This window comes from Aythya marila (assembly GCF_965140915.1).
Source record: "Aythya marila genome assembly, chromosome: 2".
Lineage (NCBI taxonomy): Eukaryota > Metazoa > Chordata > Aves > Anseriformes > Anatidae > Aythya > Aythya marila.
Window position 1 is genome coordinate 28988951 of NC_139043.1, and position 24888 is coordinate 29013838.

General features: G+C 37.2%; 1 protein-coding gene across 1 annotated transcript in view; it reads right to left on the reverse strand.

The window, feature by feature from the left end:
• THSD7A (thrombospondin type 1 domain containing 7A) overlaps positions 1–24888 on the reverse strand; it is a 287238-nt gene that overhangs the window by 105188 nt on the left and 157162 nt on the right. The window contains exons 5-7 of the mRNA XM_082755177.1: positions 10914–11162; positions 9120–9301; positions 2996–3151 (exon numbers count right to left, since the gene is read on the reverse strand). Coding sequence (XP_082611303.1) covers positions 2996–3151; positions 9120–9301; positions 10914–11162 — 587 coding nt within the window. The remainder of the gene's footprint in view (positions 1–2995; positions 3152–9119; positions 9302–10913; positions 11163–24888) is intronic.

Consider the following 24888-nt stretch of genomic DNA (forward strand, 5'->3'; position numbering starts at 1 on the left):
ATTATAATTCCAAGAAGTCTTATGAAAAAAAAGAAAATGTTGGTCATTAACATCACAATATTCCCTTGTAAGCACTTACAAAATTCCTTCTGACTATCTAACCTCATTTTGGATAGGAAAAACTGATAGTCCATTATACAGTGTGACACCTGCCAGATTGATTTCAGTCTTTAAAAGCAACTCTGTCCCTCACTTTCAGGGTGGCATATTTAAGAATTCATTCTATAGTGAGACTATGCTAACCAGACTGAATGGGTTCAGAAAAGTTTCTCATGTAATAATTTTCTGTAGTTTCTGATACATCTGAAACTACAGGTGTATCAGATACATCTGAAACTACTACTTTAACTAACATCTTTTCACATCTCTTCAGAGGCTACTGTGTTTTATTGCAATATTCAGGCTGGCTAGTAATACACAAATATTATTTATAAGGCACTGCATATAACTCTTTAATTTTTACCAAGATGCAAACTAAACAGTAGAGAGTTTTCACATACTTATGTGCAAGAATTGATCCTATGCTTGGTAATATGCCTCTTAATTCAATTATAGTAAATAATACTTCATAAATATATTTATATTTCTATGCACCTTTGTTTTCTCCGTATTGAAGAGTTTGTCAAAATTAAGACTTAAAAGTTTACAGTTTGCCACAAAAAGCTGATATTTCCAAAGAACACTGGTGTTCTTTCACTTTGTTTCTTTCACCAGTGTTCAACAAAAGAGGCAAATGACAGACAGTAAAGGATCATTACTGAAACATGCAGACAGCCTTTTTGCTAAGAGTGGGAGGGTCTATGTAACTTTTACATCATTTTCTCAGAAGAACTAGAACCACATAGAAAGTTTACCAGGGAAGCACAAGAAAAAATGAAAAGCTGATTTTTATATTATAATGTGTTCCTGGAAAATACTTTACAGAATGCTGATGATAACTATATGATAACTATAAAATATCTGTGTTAAATAAGGAATGAATGCAATATATTGCAGTAAAACAGATAAACTGGAGTATTGAAAAATGTCATACTGAATGTCATTTTATAGCAGAAAGATATGCAACATCTTTTATATCCTGCGTTTGGCCTATTTCATGTTTATTGATCATCTTAGGTAGGTAAAACTACCCTTTTGAGTAGCATATTAAAAACTCATTAAGCCACAGCCAAAGAGAAGCAATATAAAATAATTTATCTATAACAATTATTTCTGTTAAACATCAGTTCTCGATTCACACAAAACCATATCTACTTCATTCTTACATGCACCAGAACTGAGTTGGCAACGGCACTGCAATTCACATGCATCTCAAATACTAGAGGACAGAATAGGCAAACCAAATGGCAAATTCCTACTCTTTGCAACCAAGAGCTTGACAAATCACAGTTCAGTTTTGTGTCTGTACATGAAGATGTGTTTTCCTTGCAAAGGAAATCAAGACATAGGGGAAAGAGGCATGATACCTATCTGTACAATCAGATACAAATAGGGATATCTGTATATATGAATTACAAGGATATAACTGTTTAGCTAACCTGTGCTGCAGAGCACATGCAGCCAGTGAGACTACAGAGTAAATATTACAATTATCACATAGCTGAAACACCAAAAGCATGGGAACAAAATGCAGCTCAGAGTAGCACAAAGGTAAATGTGCTACTCTCATGCAAAAAGTACACAGTATTATGATATTTTTATACAAACTAATGCTTATGCTCCTATCAGAGGTTTCCTCTTGTCAGTTTGGATTTTAAACAAAGTAATATCTTTGTCCAAGAGCTCCTCTACTGCACAGGGAACCAGCACAAAACTTTAGCAGGCAGCTTGTCCCTCAGCTTTGCTCCAACTCTCAACCCTTACTGTACACATCAGAACCCTCAAAACTAAAGCGTAATTTTCCCTGCTTATATCTGTGGGATTAAAGACTTGCATAAAGTACATTCTAATACATTTCCATTAGGCAAGGGTCCAAATCAGTTTTGTAAACATAAATGTTACTCTTGAAAATGTAGAAAATGTTCCAGTGACAGAACAGCAGCAGAAATAACAGGCTACCAGACCACTGTACTCAGAGGAAACTCAATCCCATCGATTTACACATCAAACTGCTTTTTCTTTCTTGAACTGATCAAGGTTGGGTCACGTTACTCTGCAACAGCATCATAAAACTTGCATTTGCTGTCCAGACTGAAGTGTAGCTAGCGGCATACCAAGAGCCAAACTAGCATGGTAATTACAGTTATTCCTTCAAGGGAAAATACATGGCTACCCTTTCGTATGACCATTTTCAATCAAGGAACTAAATCTGGTTTCTCAGCTTGTGTCAGATAATCACACTGCAGCAATGACTTGGCCAGTTTTTCTCATTTATAGCCAGAAACCCATAGACTTTTTACATGTGGTCCTTGCTCCTGTATTCTTGCTTTCTTCTTTTGATGTCATGTTACTACAATGTGCTTTGTATAGGAATGAACTGTAAACCATATGTGAAAACTGAAACAAGCACATATGTACCATTATCAGTAAAATGGCGTTGCTTGTCAACAGTGAATGATCCTAGCTCTTTGTCGGGGAATGTTGTCTACCAGTCAGGGACTGTATGTCTACCAGAGAATTCTTAAGTTATCACTGAACTGTGTATCTTTGAGTGACTTGGACACTATCCATCTCAAAGGCTGCTTCTGTCCTCCTTTCAAGACAGTGACTGAACTGCGATTGGCATGCATATTCAAACTGTATCCCCTTTAGTTTGAGAGTTGAAACTGGAATTGCGCCTGTAACAACCCAAATTAACCTTGAGAGTAATCATTTCACATTTTTGCCAGCTTTGCTGGAGCAGTGATGCTAAACATAGTCCTAATTTGATGACGTTTTTGGTGCACAGAGGCACTGGATATACCACATATTAGGATGCTTGCATAGACAGAGATGCCTAGTGACCTAGGAATATGAAATAATTGTCATCTAAAATGCTCCACTAAATTTTACATACCCTTCTTGGCCTGAGGGTCATCACAGCTTTCATAGGTGCATGGTCCCCAGGCTGACCATGCCGAGGTCTCACACTCTATAGGACAGGGGATATGGCACAGCTGGGAGGTGCTTGGAAGGGGTCCTGTACACAGCTTACGGTCGACCGGCCTCGAGGCTGTCAAAACAAAGTCAACACATTTCTCACATGTCACCAGACATGATACTCATCTCTAAATTGACAGAACCATCCTTCATTTGGTAGGGCTGCTATCTCATCATTTTAATCCAATGAACTGATAGCAAAATGCCTGCCTTGAAAAAATGAAACAGAAGTCAGTTAACTCTCTGCATGAACAGAGCCAAATCCAATTACATGGAATCAGGAAGACTGTAGCAGCACCCTCTTGGACCTAGTCCTTTCATTTAATGGACAGATTATGTTACAACGGTTGTTCACATTGCTGTGTAAATTGATGTCCTGCTGTCTCATTTCTTCACTGAAGAAACTGAATAAAAACTGTATAAATCCCTTTGCTCCTATATGATATTATAACTTCAAAAGCATAGTTAATGAATATGTAGAAGATTATTTTTAAGCTATAACTTGAAACAGTTAAATTGAAGACAAAATTTTGTTTCTTTTACTCTACAGACCTTCAAGTGCACACTCAGCAGTAAGACCTTGTGCAATAGCATTTTCATTTCAAGAAAGGCTTTGTTTTACACAAGTATATGTTTACATATAACACATATATGCAATATATATATATATATATACATATATATATAAAACTCTGCATGAAATAACTGACTTTTCATGAATGTATTATTAGCCTATAAAGACATCTGTGAAGGCAGAATATTCTGTTTTTTAAAAACGTATAAAGGCTTGTAACAGACCCATACCACCCTGCATCTTTCATACTTTACAAGCCTCTCTTTTCAATTCCTGGGTTACACAAACAATAGGACACCTCTGTAAGGTGCCAGATGAAGTCACAGAACTCTAAACTGAAGCGTACCGTTTATTACAAGCAAGATTTTAACCCTTTTTCAAAATACAGAATTTGGCAAGACATTAAACTAAGCAGAGAATGTCTACTAGAATGCAAAGTGATGTTTGTCATGTTCTTCTCTTTGGCTGACTGAGGAAACACGTAATTACTAAATATAAAATACTCTCATCCTACTCTCTAAGGACTCCTCTACAGAACTGTAACCTCAGTCATTTTCTGCCACACCTACAAATAAGTCTCTTGATGGAAACAGCTTTGTGATTGAACATATTCTAAAATAAGTTGTTACTCAAATGAGGCAAGGTTGACATAACAACAGATATAATTTGAAATTAAACATCAAGTTGTTGAAGTATTTGTAGATGTGTGTCTCTTTCCATTCAGACTTTCTAAAAAGATGATCCTTCCAGTTACAGAAAAAACACTTGATTCTTACTTTTTAAGAGGAAAAGGGAATGAGAAAAAGATCAGTATCCTTAATCTAGTTTCCTGTCTTGCCTCCCTTGGTGCAGATGGCAAATAGTCATTAAACATTACTGCCTCCAGCTCACCAATCTCTTAACACAAAATAATAGAGGAAAAATTATTCAAACATTTGCATAATGCTACATTGGAACTAAACTTTATGACAGAACACTGAATTTTACAACAAGTTTGACATGCACATCTAACATGCATGATGATCAACATAGTATGCATATCTCCTGTAGAACATGAATATAAATAAACATAATTTGCCACTAATTGAGTTTGCAGTGAATAGTTTATAGGAAAATAAATTTAAAAAAAAAAAAAAGGAAAAGAAAAGAAAAAAGTAATTGCTAACAGTACTTTTTAACTTTGATTTAATCAGGAAATTGCCCAAGTGAGACAGTTGAAATTAAGGGTCAATTACACCCCTGAGACACAGTCTTGCTTCAGGGAACAAGGAAAAGCATTCAGAATAATGCCTTGCTTCATCTCCAGTTGCATCAGGATAAAGCACTTACCATCACACTAGTTCACAGGATGGCACTCAGAAAAACAACAAAGACCTTTTGTCAGGAAGCTTAAAATAGCAGATTTTCATATCACAGATGTTCCATATCTCAGCCATTTATTATTATTTTTTTTTTTTTTAAGAGTCTGCAAAAAAGAAGATGCTACTGTGCTGCTGTAGCAATCCATTTAGCTTCAACCAACTTTGTGACAGTTGTATTCATCCAAAATATGAAGAATTGTGACTGTTTTAAAGAGACGAACTTATGCAAGAAGGATACTATTTCAACTAAGAATACTACTTCAAATTTTTGTAGGTATTTGTCCAGTAAGAATTCCAGGTCTTGTCAGCAAACATTGTTAATTAAACTTTTAATGAAGACACGTGCTGACAATATCTGCCTTTTCCATCATTTGTAGAGTGTAGGAGAAGGAAGAAGTCCTCTGGGGACAGGTAAGTTGTATCAATAAATCTCAAAATGCTGAAATATTTTTGAAATGTTGGGTTTCAGCACATCAATGATGTCCAAAGGTCTGACACAAGGTCTGTTATGTGTTGTTTTTAAAACAAATGAATTGAACAGTGAGACAGAAAAGTTATTTTAGTATAAATGAGCTCAGATTTTGCTGCTTAGTGTTCAGCAAAGATACTTTCAGAGATGATGATGCTGGATGCAGAAATGTACAGTTTAAACTCTTATCTTATCTCTGTCCTTTCATATTCTTTTGTGTAAGGTATAAAAGTTGTTCTTTATTCCTTGACCGTGATGCTGAATGCTGATTAATTAGATCGTTTGTAACACTACAAGCTCTGTGTAGATTTTGATTCAAATTTGGCCAAAATAGAGAGAAAAGTGAATGCATTTTGAAAATTACTTTTTCTTCTTCAACATAGCTAAGAAAATAGACTTAAAAAAATGGGAGAAACTGAAAAACAAAACAAAACTTTTTTTGGTTTATTCTTAAGTCACTTGGCCTATTCCTAAAGCATTCTATCAGCTCCAGTTTTCTGGTAAGGAATGAATTACAGTCTCCGTGACATAGACAAGGAGACCACCTCTGGGCTCTTCAGTGCTGGAATAGGCCCCTAACTAAAAGCAGAGTGAAAAAAATAGGATATTCAGACCCCACAGGACTACATTTTAAAAATAACTGAAAAACACAGTTCTGTGTAGCTTTTGCTACATTTTTCAAGTTCTCAACCTCGCCATTCTTCTCCAGGAACCATCAATAGAACAGTGGCCCAGTGGCACTGGTGACCAGGCTGGAGAGAGAGAATGTGTGGCTGCATAAGCATAAGGAGAGACAATTTCATTTTCCTCTTTCTGGTCTTCACTGCTTACACAGCAATCAACAGAAGGAAATCTCCCCAGCTGAAGTGTTCTCACTCCAAAAAGGCAAGAAAAACACAATCTTAAAACTTATTATGATTAGCAATGAAAGAACACACATTCTTCCCTTTTTTCCAAAAGTGCTGAATGGTGTCTTCAAAAGACTGGAGGTGATTCAGGACCTGATCCTCTACACAATTCCATCCACGTAACCTGTTCCTCTGAGTTTAACTGGACAAGGAGTGTGTGTTTGCAGATGTATAATAAATTTCTACTCATAAAGGTACTGTCCTTCCATCCTTTTTCTACAGTGTGAATTTTAAAGGTACTTGGAAAAAGATGACACAGTCTATCTCACAGGTTTGTTGTGAGAGAAGCTTCATGACTAAACCAGTTAGATGGACAGGTGAAGACATGGAACAATAAAGTTAGTGGCAAGTAGATGGCAGAATGACAATGGCCTCTAGGAGTCTCGACTATCATCTGTCTAATTACTTCACCCTGCATTCCAGCCCCTTCCTTAACCCTACATTTATAAATTCTGATAGGTGATAATATAGATTGGAATGCTTTAGGGAATTGTGGTTAAGGCAAGTCTTAAAAGGTAAAGTTCTTACTGGAGCCCTAGCTCGGTGTTTTAATTCCACAAAAAGGATAAGAAATAGCAATGAAGTAATTCCCAAGTGACTGCAGGTACATCAGTCACTTGCTGAATTGGTTCAGGAGTGACCGCAGGGTAGTTCTGAGCTTCCTAGCTGGCTAATTAACTTCATCAGTTTAAATTCAAGCCTGTCACTTTCAAATCGTTCTTAACTTTTCTGAGAATGCACAAATCCATTAAACTATTTTAAATCTACATAAACATGTCAATTATATACATACAGCCAACATAGGTCCCCAAAAGGGACATTATTGCCTTCTTGGAACACTTTTGATTGAAAGGCCAGGTGAGAAGCCTTCATTTACCTACCTGTTATTTCAAAAGTGATCGATAGCAGAGGTGCAGCACTAGCCTTCGACTTGCTCTGTGACTGAATTTCTGAAATAGCAGGGAAACGCCATCATGAGTATGCAAAAATAGAGTTCTTCAAAGCAGCCTTACTGAGACAGAATTAAAACCAACTGCAAACTGCACTGAAATGAAGGCGTTTCCCCATGGCTAATGCTGGTAGGTGTCTTCCTGGCTTTGATCCATTCTCAAATTACCCCTAGCGTATAAATTGTGTCATTTCAAGAGGTATTGGTTTGGTTGTTTCACAGAAGTGAGTGCTGGAGCAGCTCTGGCCTGCCCTGAATCTGAGGTGTGAGGAGAGCAGGGAGGAGGGGAGAAGCAGTGCCTTTTAACCCTGCCCCCTCATACAGAAACACCCCAAATCTGCTCTTTAAGCAAAGACCCACTTTGCCCTGAGTTTGAGGTCTTGAAAAAACGTTCTCATGTTTATGCATCCAAAGAATAGTTACATTTTAATCAGCTTTTGGAGGCCTGCAGAGATTACCTCTGGATGGGCTCTGTGCCTTCCTGTCACACTCTGATAAGGGCCGATTTCACACCCGCCTAAGCTGGCGAGACATCACAGCATATCCAAATCCTAATCACCATACTGAACAGTAAGCTGCCTTGGATTTCATTGTTACCTCTCTTTAGCTGAGAGTTTTAACTCCTTTACTCTGAGGCAGGGGCACCTAAACTTTGCTCTGCAGAGGTGATTTACTAAAAGCCTCTGTATGTTTTCATGTGTATTAGATGAAGTAGCTGGAAAAGTCCTTCTTTAATAAATACAGACATGGAATCCTACTGGTCCAAACACTCATGCTGAAAGGGATGTTGGTGGTAATACTCACCACTAACTGTTGGAGAGTGCCTTTAACCCCCAGCAGAAACCTCACTAGCCTGCCCCTTGCTCAGCTCTGCTCTAGATGCTGCTTTATACATGTCTCTTGTAAGGATGTCCCTTCTCCTCGAGTATGTGGCTGTATTTCTTTCTTTTTCTTTTTTTCTTTTTAAATACTCTTGTGTGTTTGTAGAAAATAGAATAGATAAGATAAAACATAATTAATGAGCTAAATGTACTCAGCTTAAGTCACTGTGGTTTCTAAATTTATAGTGATGTATTATTATGCAGAAGTAACATAAAATACTCAAGTTTTCTTCAGAAATTATATTACTGAAATAATTAACTAATATTTCTCCTAAACTGTTCTCTCTTTTCTTACGAAGTTCTACAAGATGCAACAGTGACAAAGAATAATCACTTCTCTCTTTCAGTTTGGGAAACAAACCCATGAAATTATATTGGCCTAAGGTCCTCAAAGTGACTTAAGAACTTAACCAAATCAAGAAAAGAAAAATCAGTTTCTTGAGAATGAAATGTAGTCATATTTTTACACATTTCTATATTGTGTTTACATTCTGTAATTGACATATTCCATCTGCACATCAAACCTCATGTGTACATCATCCACCTCAAGGACACACTGGAGATCTACAGTAAATGAAGGCACCAAAACTAGGATACCTGACCTACATTCCGATGTGTTTTCTTATTGAGAGATGTCCTTCACATAAGACAATAATTTTCAATAAATATTAAGGGAAAGTAATTAATAGCTAGGAATCAACATTTCCAGCACAGAGAATGACATCTCTGCTCCTGCAATTAAATACTTTCTTTTGAATTAGCTTTCATATAAGCTTAGATAACAGTAACCTGTAACGTTACAAGGCACTCATGACAAAAGACAATGACTGTCAAGGAGCACTGGAATGCTGAAGTGCTCTGATTTCACACTAATTCAATTGCAAGCAAATCAAATTTACCTTCTTTTTCCTTGAGGGTATTTAAATAGGAGAGGAGATTTTCATTAGCTTGCACACAGTAGATTTCCCGGGTTTGAATGCCACCTCCACACAGTGCTGTCTGATTTCCTCGCCTTTTATCCTGTTGGCTGAGTAGAGGATCAACGCGGCACTCTGTCCACTCTGTGGTCCGCCAGCCATACCTAGATCAAATTGGGTGAATCAGGTTTTCAAAAATGAAGCCCTTTCACATGATGTTGTTATGCAAGCCAAAATGCCTTAATATCTTTATGTATTTTACAAAAGGCCTGACTTCCAGAGTTGCTTGCACACAGATGCATTGTTTGATGTTTTACGTGGGTGGAAACATTTCCTCAGTTATTTGACTTTTGAAATCATGACTTTTTGGGAAGATCTTTCCTGTTCAATTCCTGAAACATACTGCACATATAAATATTTTATTGGAAGTAAGAAAAACTTTATATACAGAAAGATACAGGTCTGTGTTCAGATAAGCTAACTGTAATGATAGTGACTCTCGACATTTGTTTAGAGCTAGACAGTTTATATGAAACAAAACCAAAACATCAAAGAAATGTGCATGCTGAGAAACATAAGAGCCAGAAAAAAAAGAGTGAAAAATAAAAACACCAAGCTAACTCCAAAAAAAAAAAAAAAAAAAAAACCATACACAAAAAAAAGAAAAACAAAACCAAGAGTCTCTAATTCATTTTTGATAAAAGAGACAGAAGTTCCTCCTAAATATGAAGGTAAAAAATATAATTTTATTTTATTTTTTATTATCATTACAGAAATCATTTCAGTAAGTTCTTTTTTCACTGTCAAGAGGAAGATGGTTTCTCTGCAGTGCTGAAGCATCCCTGCTGGGTGAATGATGAATGATGAGAAGCTGTGAGCTTTCTAATCAGTGAGTGCGCAGGAAAGAAGATCTGTGACTCTGAGTTAAAATCCCAAGCAGGATTATGAACCACAAGAAATGCCACAGAATTCTTTACCCAACAAGCACTTTAAAGCTAAATCAAGTGAACTGCTTCCCAACGTGGCTTGGAGATGGGTAAAGATGACATTTCAACTCTTAAATGAAAAATACGTACTGCAGTCAAAGATGCAGATGCAAAATGGCTTAACATCAAATGACATTTACCCAAACCCTCTTGCTAGTCTGATAAAGAAAAAGCACAGTTGGGACTTTAATATTAATCTTGATTAGTTGATAAGGATTACTGCTCTTTCTTGAATTTGAAGTGCCTGCTGTCATTTCTTCTAAACTTTAAACAGGGTTATTTTATTTACCACAAGTGCTAGCCTCTCCCACTTTCCATGTGGGGCCCAGTCCTGCTTTTATTGTGTTAAGAAGAGTCTTTCTGAAAAGACTAGCTTCTAAATCAATATTTATCAGCCCTTTCCTATGACATTTTTTCTGCCAACAGAAAATGATACTGGCAGAAATGTTGTGTAGGGAGATCACTGACAAATTAATACAATTAATTTATTATATTCATGACTCTGCCTGTGTACACACAAACACATTATCTTTTATAAGGGAACACTAATGAAAAAATAAGTATTTGTTATTTTTTCCTGTACTTGAAAAAAAGATGTAATTTCACTATAATAGCTATAATTTACAGACTTTGGGCTCCTAAGGAGAGCACTGAATATGCAAAGGATATAAAAATCAAACCTATTATTTCTACAGTACCTTAATAGTGATTTGGTTGATATTACCAACCCTGTATGCCTAACTGAAATTCTTCATTTTAGTATAGGGTGAACTGAAATGAACCAACTTACGTAATGCATGGTGCTACACCATCTCCTTGAGAAATGCATTGCTCTGTTTCTTCTAATTGCGGGCATTCACTTTCACTGCCAATAGGGAGCTGTTTAATGGTCCGTGATCTTGTACGATTCCCTTTAGGGGTTGTCATGTCAAAGCAGGTTTTGGAGCAGGGGGTCCATTCTGACCACTCTGACACCTGGCACTCCTTTGTGATGACACAGGACTGGAACGTAATTGGCAGCTTTTCTTGCTTGCAAAAGCTGTAGTAAGAGAGAATTACAATTTTCAGTGCACATACACAGACATACATGAACTCCTACAGAAAAATGCTGTTCATTGCAACAAGCAAAGTCACTAAATATTTGTAAATCTCTTAAGTTCCAGTCCACATGTATATGATCGCAGAAAGTCAGGCAAAATGGCTTTTGATTAAACTGACTAAAACCAGACACATATGATTTGCTTTCATTAGAAACAACCAGTGTTACCATGTTTGTGGTCAATATTAAAAATCATCTATATATGTATGAAGTACAAAAGAGAAAATAAATTTTGTCACCACTTTATTTTTTGGTATACTCAATTATTTTTCTTAGAACATACAGGAAGTGAAGGACCAATAACAAGAGATGTCTACACAATGCTTTTCGAAGAGAATCAAGCAGTCAATGTCATCTCATGTGATCTCATTTCCAGACTATTAATTGTTTAAAAATGCAATGTCATATTTATTGAATACTTGGACACTACCACTTTGCTTTGTTAACAGCTGGTATATTGCCACAGTAATGTCTCATGGTCTAAAAGGGGCACAAACTCTCCTGTAAAATAGAGCCTTCTCTGCTACAGTGAAACCATTGCCTTAATTTCCTGTTCCTTGTTGAAGGCTGTCATTTCATTTCCAATCTCCATCTGATTGCTTCATTCACATATTATATAGGTTGTCAGCAACATTCTCTCCTAAATGCCTCTGCATTTTTAAATGTTACATTCTAACCAACTTATTTCTGCTTCAGAACTTGATTCACAATAGGACAATGAGCAATATTGAAGCTAAAATACAATTAAACCGATCGTAACCTTACCTTCTTAATTACAATTACAACATACATATATTTATCATGTCTGTTTTGAAATAGAATTCTGGCTTGTAAAATAGTTAGACAGGAAAAAGATTTATCTGCACTGCAGATAGCATAATGAAATGCTCCGTTCAGTACCACCCCTACAAACAATACAAGAAAGACTTTTTGTTGCTGTTGCTATTTTAATAGAAAGATAAAACTATTTTGTTGCTATATCAAACTTGCTGTACACATATCCAACTTCGCGTTGCATTGCTAACAGAATTTCATAATACTAGAAATAGGGATACTTGATGACACTAACAGGAGAACAGTTAAAAAAAGGTATGTGGAAAGACAGTTGCCATCTTGCTAACAGATGGACATAAGTGGTTTGGACATAGTGTCAGCGGGTTCAGAAAGGGGCTAGGCAAATTTGTGGACAATATATAGATACTAAAATGACTAGATGGGTATACACTTGCCACCATCCCTAATACATTAACTTTGAATACTGAGGAATACTAAGGGAAAGGACTTAAAAATTAGCTAGTTTGCTTAGTCTTTAAATAGCATTCCTTTTCCAACACCAGGGACAGTGAGCTGGAGACACTCCTGGGCTTGACAGACCACTATCCAGTAGATTTCTTATGTTCTTACTATGTGAAAAGTGGAAAACAAAAACACCTAATGCATGATATACACCATTTATTCTGCTTTAGGACAGAAGCTACATGCTCCTGTCTTGGGTTTATTTGGCTAGGTTTTGCTAGCATGAGGGCTACAGGGCTCTCTCTGTGAGCAGAACCCAGCAGCTGCCCCATGTCAGATCAGAGACAGCTCCAGCGGGACCCAGTGCTGGCCAAAGCCAAGCCAGGGAGCAACACTGATTGGGCCTCTGGGAGAGCAGAGTTAAGGAAGGGAAAAACAAAACAAAACAAAAACAAACAAATAAAAAAAATGACTGTGCAACAAGTGCTGGGAGAAAGGAGTGAGAACCAGCCCTTCAGACACCAAGGTCAGTGCAGCAGGAGGGCAGGAGGTGCTCCAGGAATGCAGCAGCAGCTCCCCTGTGGCCTGTGGAGAGGCCCCTGGTAGAGCAGGCTGTCCTCTTGCAGCCCATGGGGCCCACATGGAGCAGATCTCCACGCTGCAGCCTGTGGAGGAGCCCCCAGTGGAGCAGGTGGATGTGGCCTGGAGGAGGCTGTGGCCCATGGACAGCACCCGCAGGAGCAGGCCCCAGGCTGGAGCTGCAGCCCGTGGAGAGGAGCCCACACAGGAGCAGGAGGTCTGGGGGGAGCTGCCGCTCATGGGAGACCCGTGCTGGAGCCGTTTGCTCCTGTGGGACTGACCCATGTGGGAGCAGTTCTTGAAGAGCTGCTGCCTGTGGGCAGCCCCCGCAGGCTCAGTTCGGGAAGGACGGCATCCTGTGGGAGGGACCCCACATGGAGCAGGGGCAGAGCATGACCATGGAGTGGCAGAGACAAAGCATTAGGGACCGACCACAGCCCCCATTTGCTGTTCCTCTGCACTGTGCTGCTCAGGGGGAGGAGATAGAAGAGGGTGAATGGGGGGTAGGTGTTAGTTTGCTTTTAGTTTCACACTGCTCTAGTCCACTAGTGCTAGGCAATAAATTACTTTAATTACTGCCTGTCCTTATATCAAAACTTGAGCCCTTTCCATTGTATTTTCTCTTTTTTTTTTTTTTTTTTTTTCCTTTTTTCTTTTTGAGTGAGAGCACAGTTGTGGTGGAGTTAAGCTGCATAGCAGGTAAAACCACCACACCTCCTTAGGGTTAAAGACACTCAAAGCTACTGAGAAAATTTTTCCAAGTGGACCTTTTTTGCCTTTATCTAGTCTCATCCAGCTTACAACTACAATAACTACTGATAAATTAAATATCGTAATTTCTGAATGTCTTCCAAAACATATAGACTCATTTATCCCATAGAGGAACACATTTTAATGACTGAACAAAGAATCATTTCCTTATGGATTCTAACATGAAGAGTATTTGCAAATCCTTCTGGAGAACATGATGTATCACCTCCTCCCAAGTTCGTTTCCAGTGTAACTCCCATGAGAGCAGATAAAACCAATCTCTTTACTCATATTGAGACAGGTCGCGTTTAATTATAGACACATCTTGCCAGGGAACATGCACGAAATTGCCACTAGAAAGGAGCAATCATGAGAAGTAAAGATCAATTCATGATGTGCAATTTTCTGTGGGCTTTGCATCTACTTCAAATCATCTTTGGGAGAGGTGTTACATGATACTGACTGAGATTTTCATTATTGGAAGTTGTTTTACTAGAACAAAACAATAATACAAATTATCTTTCTTCATTAAAGCAAACTGCCCCAAACCCTGAAGTCTCTGGCTGCAGTTCCTATGTGGCTTCATGCAAAGATTATGTCCTTCCCTGAAAAGGGAAACCTCCAATGACCATATCATTACTTTCATGTTAAAAGCAACTGAAGAAGACCATACTGAATTTCATGACCTGTAACAGTTTGTGTTGCATTCTAGATCAAGTGGCAACTAAGGAGGCATTATATCGAAACTTCTAGTATCACCAATCCCTCTAAATAAGACTGAGTGAAACTGTTTAGTTAAATAAATGATAAGGTAAATCACACTAAAATCTCTTTGGAGGTAATAGAGTAGCTTCCAGAGCAGATTACATGTCCTTTCCCCCCCTGCAACATTTCCCTGTCCAAAGTACATATATACCTGTTACTTGTAACTAAACTAGTCTACACTTAATCTCACATGGCATCTCAATGCATCTCCTGTTCCTAGGCAGTCTGGGAACAATGAATCTGATGTTCCAGAAGTCCCCTCAGTTTTTTTCAAAGATTTTTTTCTACTTCTTTCTGACTCTTGACACGTTCAAAAGATTTGCAAGACTTTCAAACTTTTTTTCTCTGTACCAAGAAAAATTGATCTTTTCCATAATATTTCAATGCAGATAAATATATACAAACATTCAAAATTAAAATGATTAATTCTCTATTACATAAAAACAGTAGCTCTGAAAGACAAAAGTGCCATTTTAAAAGTTCAGCATATGTAGTATATTCACTTAGAAGGTTGGTAACGTTTCCTTTAAATGTCTGGTCTATGAAATTGTATAGATTCATTGAGACCTGGGAATGTCTTTACCACACAAGATAGTGTCTTCTGGTTCTGGTATCTAAGCCTACAGATGTGATTCACACCAAAAATAATTTAAAGCAAAGCTTCATTTAATGTAAATCACTTTGCATTTCCAAATGGATTTACGCATCTGATTTGGTTACCGAAATTGAATGAATCTTCTAACAGAAGTAAAAGCATATGGGCAGATAACGGATCAGAAGATAAAAACCTCTCTATAAAAAAGATCCAGCATGACCAGGTAAGTAAAGAATGATAGTTAATAACTATCAGAACAGAAATTACAGCATTTCTATACTATGATTATGCGATGGTTTCTGAAAAGGGAAATTCCCAGGTAAAAAGCTGAGATCATTTAAATGCAGGAAGGCTTCTCTGTCTCATGCCACCCCCAAAATGAAGCTTTTGTATGGATACCAAAAGCCTTGAAGTTCTAAACTGTTATTTAACTAAAAAATGTTTAAAACAGGCAAAAAGATCATTTAAATAAGCAAATCTATGTCTTAGATAGTTTGTATTCATCTTTGTAGTATCATCCAAACCACAAAGTTCTGCATCAACCATCTCCATCCTCTATGAACTTTCAGTAACATCTAAGTAACACTATACACAAAATTAGCCATTCAAAATGTGCAGGGAGTGCACAAGCAAGTCCTCACTATCAACCCATACACCACTGTCCATATTGCTTTGGAAGCTCTGAGAAAAGTATGTGAGTTGCATCCAAATTCACCAGGGCAGACTGGATATAAGAGGTGGTGGTATAGGGAAATATGTAAAGACTGCAGGAACTTGCTTCCAACACAATGACTACATAACAGGGACACTGTCCTAAGTGTCTGTCTATTGGCAGGGGAGGGGGCATTACAATATTTGAAGTAAGGCTATTCTTAGAGGAAGTTCTGCTTAAGACAAAACAGAAAAATAGTGGGGAAATGAAGCTGAAGGAATATAAATGGGTAGATGACAGTGTGGAAAGAAAAGGCAATCCCAAGGAGACATCACAGGGGTGAAATGAGTTTTATTGCTATTAAGCCAACATTAAAACCATTCTTGACCTCAAAGATTTGGATGAGATAAATGAAATAAAGAAAAAGTGGTGGTTCAAAAGTCAAAATACAGGACATAATTACTGCTCAACATCTTTTGGAGATATGTGTCAGGAATTTGTGTTTACTCACGTTCCATAGCCTCACTTTTGCTCCTTGCAGAAATAAATAAAATCTAAATGTTGCTTTGAATAGCTTTTGAATCCCCATGGGGATTTCAAAGTAATTCAGGGGATAATTGAGGCTATGGACACATACAGAATGAAGCTTAAGGCATAAGCCTGGAGCAAATAGCACCATAGTACCTGTGTACTAATGTGCAAGCAGGTGGCTGAAAGCACTCTCTTCACTGAGCTTTTAAATGTGTGATAAATTCTAATATCTTCTACTTTTTCAGATTTTTCCTCCATATCACATTGGACTGATAATTGGAAAGAAGACTTAATGAGAAAATTTAACGACAAACAGCAACATGAGAATGGCTTCATGGTTCTAACCAATGATCTAACCAATCTGATACCTGCTTTGGCAGTTGCCAGTCGAGGGCAAAAATGGAAAGAGAGAAAGTATTCCATTACACGTCTTCCTGTTTTCCAGCCAACTGGCTTAAAGTCTTCCCAAACACAAGTTATATCTTTGCACTGAAAAACCCTTCATAAAGACTGAAGTATACTGTCCAAAGACTATACTTGTAACTGTAATCTTACAGGGAAGAAATAAAACATATACCACATTGCTTATTAGCATCACAAACTAAGAAAGTCTGGACTTAGACTTCTGAGAAATCTGGCTACATGTGAGTAGATCCACACCCTAGATCTTCATGCTCTTTAACAGAAATAGTCTGGTCAAATCAAGGGTCAAATCAACCTTTGAAATCATAAAATAGCAGAAAGGTTTGGGTTGAAAGGAGCCTTTAAAGAACATCCAGTCCAACTCCCCATCTAGTTCAACACCTCTCACTAGATCAGGATGCTCAAAGCCCCATCCCACCTGACCTTGAACACTTCCAGGGATGTGTTCTACAACTTTCCTGGGCAACCTGTTCCAGTGTCTAACCATCATCATAGCAAGGAATTTCTTCCTAATGTCCAGTCTAAATCTACTCTCTGTTAGTTTCCAATGTATACATCCCTGTGTAAAATTTTCTACAGCAACCTTGAGCTGTACTGGTCAGTAGACATGAAGAAACCCAGCAAAACTCATGCTTAGTTTAGACAGTGCTTCATGTTATTTGGGATTAAATTCAGATGTTAATGTTACTGATGTAGCATCTCCTCATTCTTTATTTGAACACCATGGAACCGTAAGAGATGCTCTCTATAAGTAATAGGGATTTTGGAGCTGACATACAGAAACAAAGAATTAATAAAATGTTCCAATGTATTACAACAAGCTGTTGTATCTTCTATGCAATTTTCTCCCCAGAGAGTTCACACAGCTTGCTGGATGCATCAACTGCTAAACCAACACAGTCAAACACAAACTCTCCACATTCTTGCATCAAAAGTATAGTTGGAATTTGAAATATGTTGTGATAAACAATCTGTGACAAAGAAAAGACAGTTTATTTTCTCATTAATAAAATTAAATGAAAAAAAATATATCTGTTTAATGACCATGTGCTAGAGAGTAGGAATAGCAGGAAACTGATTTAAATTCAGAGTTTAGATAATTCCCAAAAGTTACTGTGAAGATAGAACATGTAAGACATTCTGCATTTTTTCCTAGTAGCAAATGTAACAAGTATCACTCATGACATAGTCCTGATTCATTTTTCCTACAGCTGCAGTGTTTATTATTGGTCATATTGTACATTGTTCTGAGAAACCGTTAGTACCCCACAGTATAATGAGCTGTTAGAATCACACAAACAATAAGGCCTCTTTTATTTGTTTACAATTCAAATACTGCCCAGATAAGTGCTTTTCAAAGCAATATTTTCCCATGATTCTTTCACAATTTTAATTAATTCTGCCAAGAAAGTTGCACAGCCAAAATAGTTTTGAAGAAAACAGAACTACTCAGGCTTTCTAGAAAATCGAGATTACAACTACTGTGTCGAGGAAAAATATATTAGCTAATACAGGCAAAGCAACAAGAAATTCTACTATAACCAAACAAGTGGCAACAGCTGCTGTGGTGCTGTTGCATGTACCAGCGGAGTATGAGCAAGTAAGAAAGCAGAAGAGTTTAGGTAGAGATAGTATCTTTCACAGTTCAATGACACAGTGACGTGTGCACATCCCATGTTACAGATAACTTTTAAATTGCTACAAGAGGTTATCTGGCAATAGTCTACATAGATGGTTTACTAAATCTTCTGAAGAAGGTTCTCTTTTACCAGGGAAAAAATTTGCTATAGAGCATTAATTAGCATTTACTTTCACCATAAGTAACAGTTATATTTATGAAGTTATCAGCAAAAGAAAACCAACAACCCCCCCTCCAAACTTCATGAATAAAAATATGCAACATTGATGTTAAAATTATATTAGCAATATTAGTTATTTCAGGTGTTATTTTAGATTCACTCCTTCTATTAGTTTTGTCAATGTCAGTGGGTAATTCACTGCCCCATGCTTGAAAAAAAGTGGTCAATATCAGGAGCTAGACTGGACATTTTACTCTCAGTCTAACTATGCTTTTCTGTGGATCTGCAGGTGAAGAAGAACTCAGTGACTTTCCTTCCCATGGAGTTCCCAGTTCCTTGGGGGACTGCACCTCCCAGGGAAGAAGTTATGGTGTTAGACCATAACTTTATAAAGCTCATGGAGAAAATAGGTGGGTACTGTTTGTCTCAGAGCAATGCTTCACAGTCACATGATAGAAAGAACAATATAACTCTAAACAAAAATACATTCTAATTTGTTACTGATGGGACCATTCACAGACTGTGATATGATACCAATGTAACCAAGTCCAAAATTTAGAAAAATTTTGCTTGGTTTGCATTCTGAGAGTATTCATTTAGGCATATTGAAGTCAATTAATATATACACTCCCTGACAATGAGGCAAAAAAAATAATACATAAAAGTACACTGTAGACGAAGATTTAGAAGAAGATCTGTATTAAATATCTCAGGGCCTAATGCTGTTTACCATTAAGCATCTAATCTCCTAATAAATAAGGGTAGAAATTCCACTTAGAGCTTATTCATAGAATTCATTCATTCAGAGAATTTATGGTCAGAAGTGAACATCAGAACATGTATTCTAACCCTCATTACATTACACACTATTATATCTTGCTAGGTAAAATGAATTACTTGTATTTAAGTAAAATATTATTCTATAGTGAACAGAACAACTGTTCACTATATGAAAAGAGTTAAAATATGGTGTGGAGAAATAAATGGTTCATTGCTGGTGTTTCAATTACTCAGCACAGTGTGTACATTTCCATCTTAAATCTAGATTTTGGCACAGTATGTCAAACGTAGAGCAATACTGACAAGCCACTGTCAAAACAGCACCCTCAGTAAGATGACAGAGCAGGTACTTAGAATAGAAAGGAAGACCCATTGAATAATATTGTGTATATCCACAGAATCTACTGTCTCCAATAAAACCACATTAAAAATCTATGGGATGCTTCTGACTTTCAAATTCATGGAAATTCTAAAAATACAATGAAAATGGTAGCAAAGCAGTATGTTTGCATCCTGTTTCTCTAACAATGTTTTACATTCTCATATCCCTAGGCATCCAACAATTACTCTGTGGTTTTTAGTTGTCAAGAGCTGTTTATTCCAAGATGATTGTCTTCTCCCCTCTTGTACATTTGTTAACAGCACGTGCTCTAATTCCAAGTTAATTTATCAAGACAACTATGTATAGCTCATTATCCATATATGTGATATTTACAGGATATTTACAGGTGCTCTGCTACTGAAACCCTTACAGCTTCCTGTACAAAAACAACTACATAGATGCCTTTCCAGTAACACAAGAAACAGCCTGTAGCTGTGTATGCTTCCAGCTGCTCCTCAACAAACAAGCTAAAGGTTGCTTATGGGCCTTCATCTCTACAACCTGCCCTCTCTGCGTTGCCATCCTTTCCTGAAACTGCTCCACCATAGCCACAACCATCTTCACACTTACCTTCTTTTCTGCCTTTTGTCTCATGAAGCATCAGAGAACCAAACAGATGCTTTCAAGGCTGTTTCTTAGTGTATTACAGGGTCAACAAACTGAGCTGCCATTGTATACACCGGAATTGTCTATTTTCTGTCTGACAGCATATACCTCAGGGTGACTTGCCTGCTTCTCCAGATTAATGGTGTAAAGAAAGTGACAGGCTTATGCTGTGTTTTTTGTAACCCACTTTCTTCACATGTAAAAGGACAGTGAGAGCCCATAAAGTGGAAGGAGACATTTATTGCATGATTTAGGATATGAACACTGGATTAGGAGGTTTCAGGACTGGGAAAGACCAACGAAGTAAAATTGCCATCCCAGAAGAGCAGATTCTATGCCTTTCTCAGCCAGTAATTTCTGAGTATCACTTGCTCATCAACCTAAATGCTCAGCCAGCCGTTCTCTAGTCCCTGGGCATCTGACTTAAGATTTATGGTCAGTAAAAACACAGTGGATGTGCTCTAAGCAGATACAGGTATACAAGAAGTAACCTGAAAAATCAGGTATGATATACATCAAACTGCAAGTCTGAAATTAGTGGGGCAATTCAATAATTTTGGCCTACTAACACCTCTCTTGCCTCAGTTGGAAGAAATAAAATCTCAAACTCTCCCAAACATGCAAGTTGGTAAAGTATAACAATGAGATCATCATGGAAACTTCCAAAAGTGTTTCATTCATTATGAAATATGGATTGTTAAGTATTGCACAAAAGCACAGAATCAGTGAGGATGAGAAGAAATAATAAACTACCCTCTGAGAAGGACAGCTGTAAAATAAATGAAATGCAGCTACATCATTAAATGCATAAAGGGGCTAAACCAAGCTGCCCAGGAAATGTTCAGCATATCTTAAATTTTGGGTGCTTTTTGTTCCCACCACTAAGTCCCATTGCTATTATTGTGTACTGTGATTACCCATCAAAGAAATAAGTCCTGAATACAACTAAAACTTTACTGTTGCTTCTTGAATTATCACTTTAAATCATCAATAATGGTCAGCTTCTCAAATAGAACTCTACCACAAAGATGCTGCAAGGGAATAGCAACCAAGCAGTTTTGGAGACTGCAGCCAAAGAGCTGGCAGGTACTGCTTCCTACTTCATCTCCTCCAATTTCTCCCTCCTGTACAGACAGGAGCTTCTTGGTCCCAGCTTAAGCAAGACAAATAAGCTACAACCAAATGATGGGGAAAAAATAAATTAAAATAAAATAAAATAAAGTAAAATAAAAATTATTTTTCTGTGTGTGCGCATTTTGCTTGTTTTAATAGCTACTTACAGCCTTGCAGAACTGCTTTACATATAGTCCCATTTACAGCCATTTGAGCTAATTCCTGGCAGTCGCAGCCTGTCACCATAACTCTGGACCAACCACTAAAGGGCAATGTGATGTGCTTTGCCAGTGAATTTCAGAATGTTTGTTGAAGTGTAGAAACATACAGGTCAAGAAGAAACTCTAGTTCTGTTCCATGTTCCTACAGTTACAAATGCCTATGTCCATAACCTGCTCCTGTCACTCTGAATTTCATATCCTTTCCCCAGTCCAGCAGGATCTTAACAAAACTTCTCAGTAAAATGGTTGTGTGCATGCTAATACATTGCTAAAGCAAAATATTTTTTCCTAGGCTTGTACAAAAATGGACAATACATTTTTGCTAAAATTTCCCAAAAAATTTTGCTCAGGAAGACAATTATTAAGGAATGGTTGAGAACAAATGATAAAATTCTGGCAAAATAGAAGCAAGCAAAAACAGAGTATACATTGTAATGGAAAGTGACAGACCTAACACAAGGCACGAGCATCACGACTTGCAATAATGAAAACAGATTTGTAACTCAAAGTGAATTTTTACACATTACATTTCTCTGTGTTGCCAGTTTTAAGTGTAATGTCTCTCTGTGGGACCTCTGACAAATCCCACTTGCACCAAAAAAAAAGAGGAAATATTTCAGCGGATCAACACTGTCCCATCCACTAACAGCAACACTGTTTTGGTCTTGTTACATATCCAGGGCAGTCATTTTAAAGTCAGATTTAATTACTGAATTCTCTCTTCTTCACCATTTCTATTTTAAAAATATCTTAAATGCTCAAGATTTTCAGATTAAAGGAAACAAAAAGCAAATATAAGCCATGTAACATGTACATTATTGCAGAATGAGTAATACAAAATCTAATATTTCATCCTTCATAGGAGACGATGTATTGTTCACTAGGCAATAAAGTGTATAAATTACACTTTGATTTTCTTTTTTCACTTCTCTTCACCATGCCTGGTGTGCTGATGTGTCTAGAGAATTTGCCTTTTTGAAGTTTTGCTGACAGCTTTACAGAATCATTTTCTCTGGAGCACCCTTCTGAAACTTGTTTTTTTTGTAACCCCTTTTATACTATACCAATTTTGCTACCTCTGCAAAAATATTACTCGCCTGAGGGTTTTTTTCTTCTTTCAGTCATGCTGCCAGGGGGCTAATTGTTTCTGATTGCCAAAGTCAAAACTCACTGAAAATGAACTATTCAAGCTGAGGAGCATTTCACATGAGCACAGCAGGTTATCCAGTCACCTTACTTGTCTATATTATTTAGTAACATGGCTGCTATTGATGGAGATTATAAAATCATTTTTGCTGGCTGCATTGACAACTCAGGTAGAAAAATAATTCTATTGTTTGAGATTCTGGAATTGTAATCACTGAATAAAGCATATGACCACAGAGTGGAGAACACAGTATAAAAGAAACAGATTAATATATGGATGACATGTAGAGGTTGGTCTCTAAAGGCCAAGATGTCAGTGCTAGAATTTCTCACAGGAATCATTTAATCAAATTCTCTTGTTTTTATTATGCAACTGGAAAAAAAAAAAATCCATGTTGAATTTGGTGGGAAGACTATTACATTATAAATCGTTTGTACATTTACAACATAAAATTATATTCATTAGACATCACAATATCCACTGCATCATTTATATCATTTTCCCTGTCATGAAGAATTGTTCCTACATTGTTTCACTGCCTCAGGCAACAGAATTTCATCCATTTCCCTGCTACAGTCTGAATATATGGTGCAAATACAGTATGCTGAGGCATCTGAAATTAAGACAATGTTACTGAGCTGAGTGAATTCAAGAGTGAGTTTAAAGATGATAAGAAAAGTACATCATCAACTGCCAATTATACTTTCTCTTTCTTGTACCACCTGTCAGTGCCTCAGGACAGGAAAATTCCTCCCCCAATTTTTTTTTATTTTATTTTTTATTTTTTAAGTACTGTAGTTCCATATGATTGTTTAAACTTAGAAAAAAATGTGGATGTTCAAACAGAATGTCTGGCTGCTAGCTACTAGCCACTAATGTGTTTAATAAATGATTCACTGCATTTAAAGGGTAATTATGTTCCTGAGCTGGGGCACAGCATAAGCTGTGTGATGTGAATCTGGGGGAAAGGCAAATTCTTCCTGTAAAAGCCCTGAGACAGGGCTGCAACCAAAACCCAGGACTGCCTGAGCAAGGTGATTTTGAGATTCCTTGTATGGACACTTACTCAAGCACAGTGCAATTCTGAAAGAAGAATTCTGTAGAAAATCAGAGCTAGAGAAGACCTTAAAAACTATGCAGTCAGCCTCTCTTCCCCAACCAAGGGTTACTAGAGGCGTACATTCCTGACACGTGCATTTCTGACTTGTTCTTAGAAACCTTCAGAGACTTGTGGTGACAAATTCTCCAGGCAATCTTTTCCAGAGCTTCACCATATCCCGTATTAGAAAGCCTAACCTCATTCAGTTACACTGTGATTAAACCCACCATCACTTTTGCTCTGCATCCATAATATACGGAGAATAGTTCATTCCGTCATTCCTTGTGATGGGTTTTTACATACTCATAGATACTTCACATCTTCACACAGATGCCCCACCTTCCATCCAAACAACCCAAATCTTCCAGTTCTTTAGTAGTAACATCTGGAATTACTCTGACCAGTATTTGAGGGGTGTGCTTTGTAGTCACACCATAATATCCTGACATAGAGAAGTAAAAATTTTGTATGAATTTGAATTTTTGTGTTTAAATATACTTGAAAGATGTTTGCCATAATTGAAAACCTGTAATACACAGTTTCTAATAGGAAAGTTTGAAGTCACTGCAAATTCTTTGATTGAACATTTAACTGGCATAACAGAAACTCCAAAGGAAAAACCCTGAAAAAAGCTCAAACGCCTACCTAGCAGCAATGGGTGTCAACCTGTTTCAGCAACGTATCTTATTCATTTCACAGCTGAAGTAAACCTGATTAATCGTGTATTGTACTGGAGGGAAGAAAATAGAAAGAATCACATCATAGACAGAAAAAGGCAGAAGAAATTGAAAGAAGATTTCAAGTTGGACAAAAATATTATGGGTGATAAGAAGGGAGAAAACATAAGCTAGCAAGAGAATGCCAGGTAAAACAAACAAGTGGAAAATTATATAGCTGCAGAAAAGCACTTGGAAGCCTGTGGAAAGAGTTATGGAAACATCTATGACTACTTAAACTCTTTAAAAGTAAAATTAAAAAAAAAAAAAAA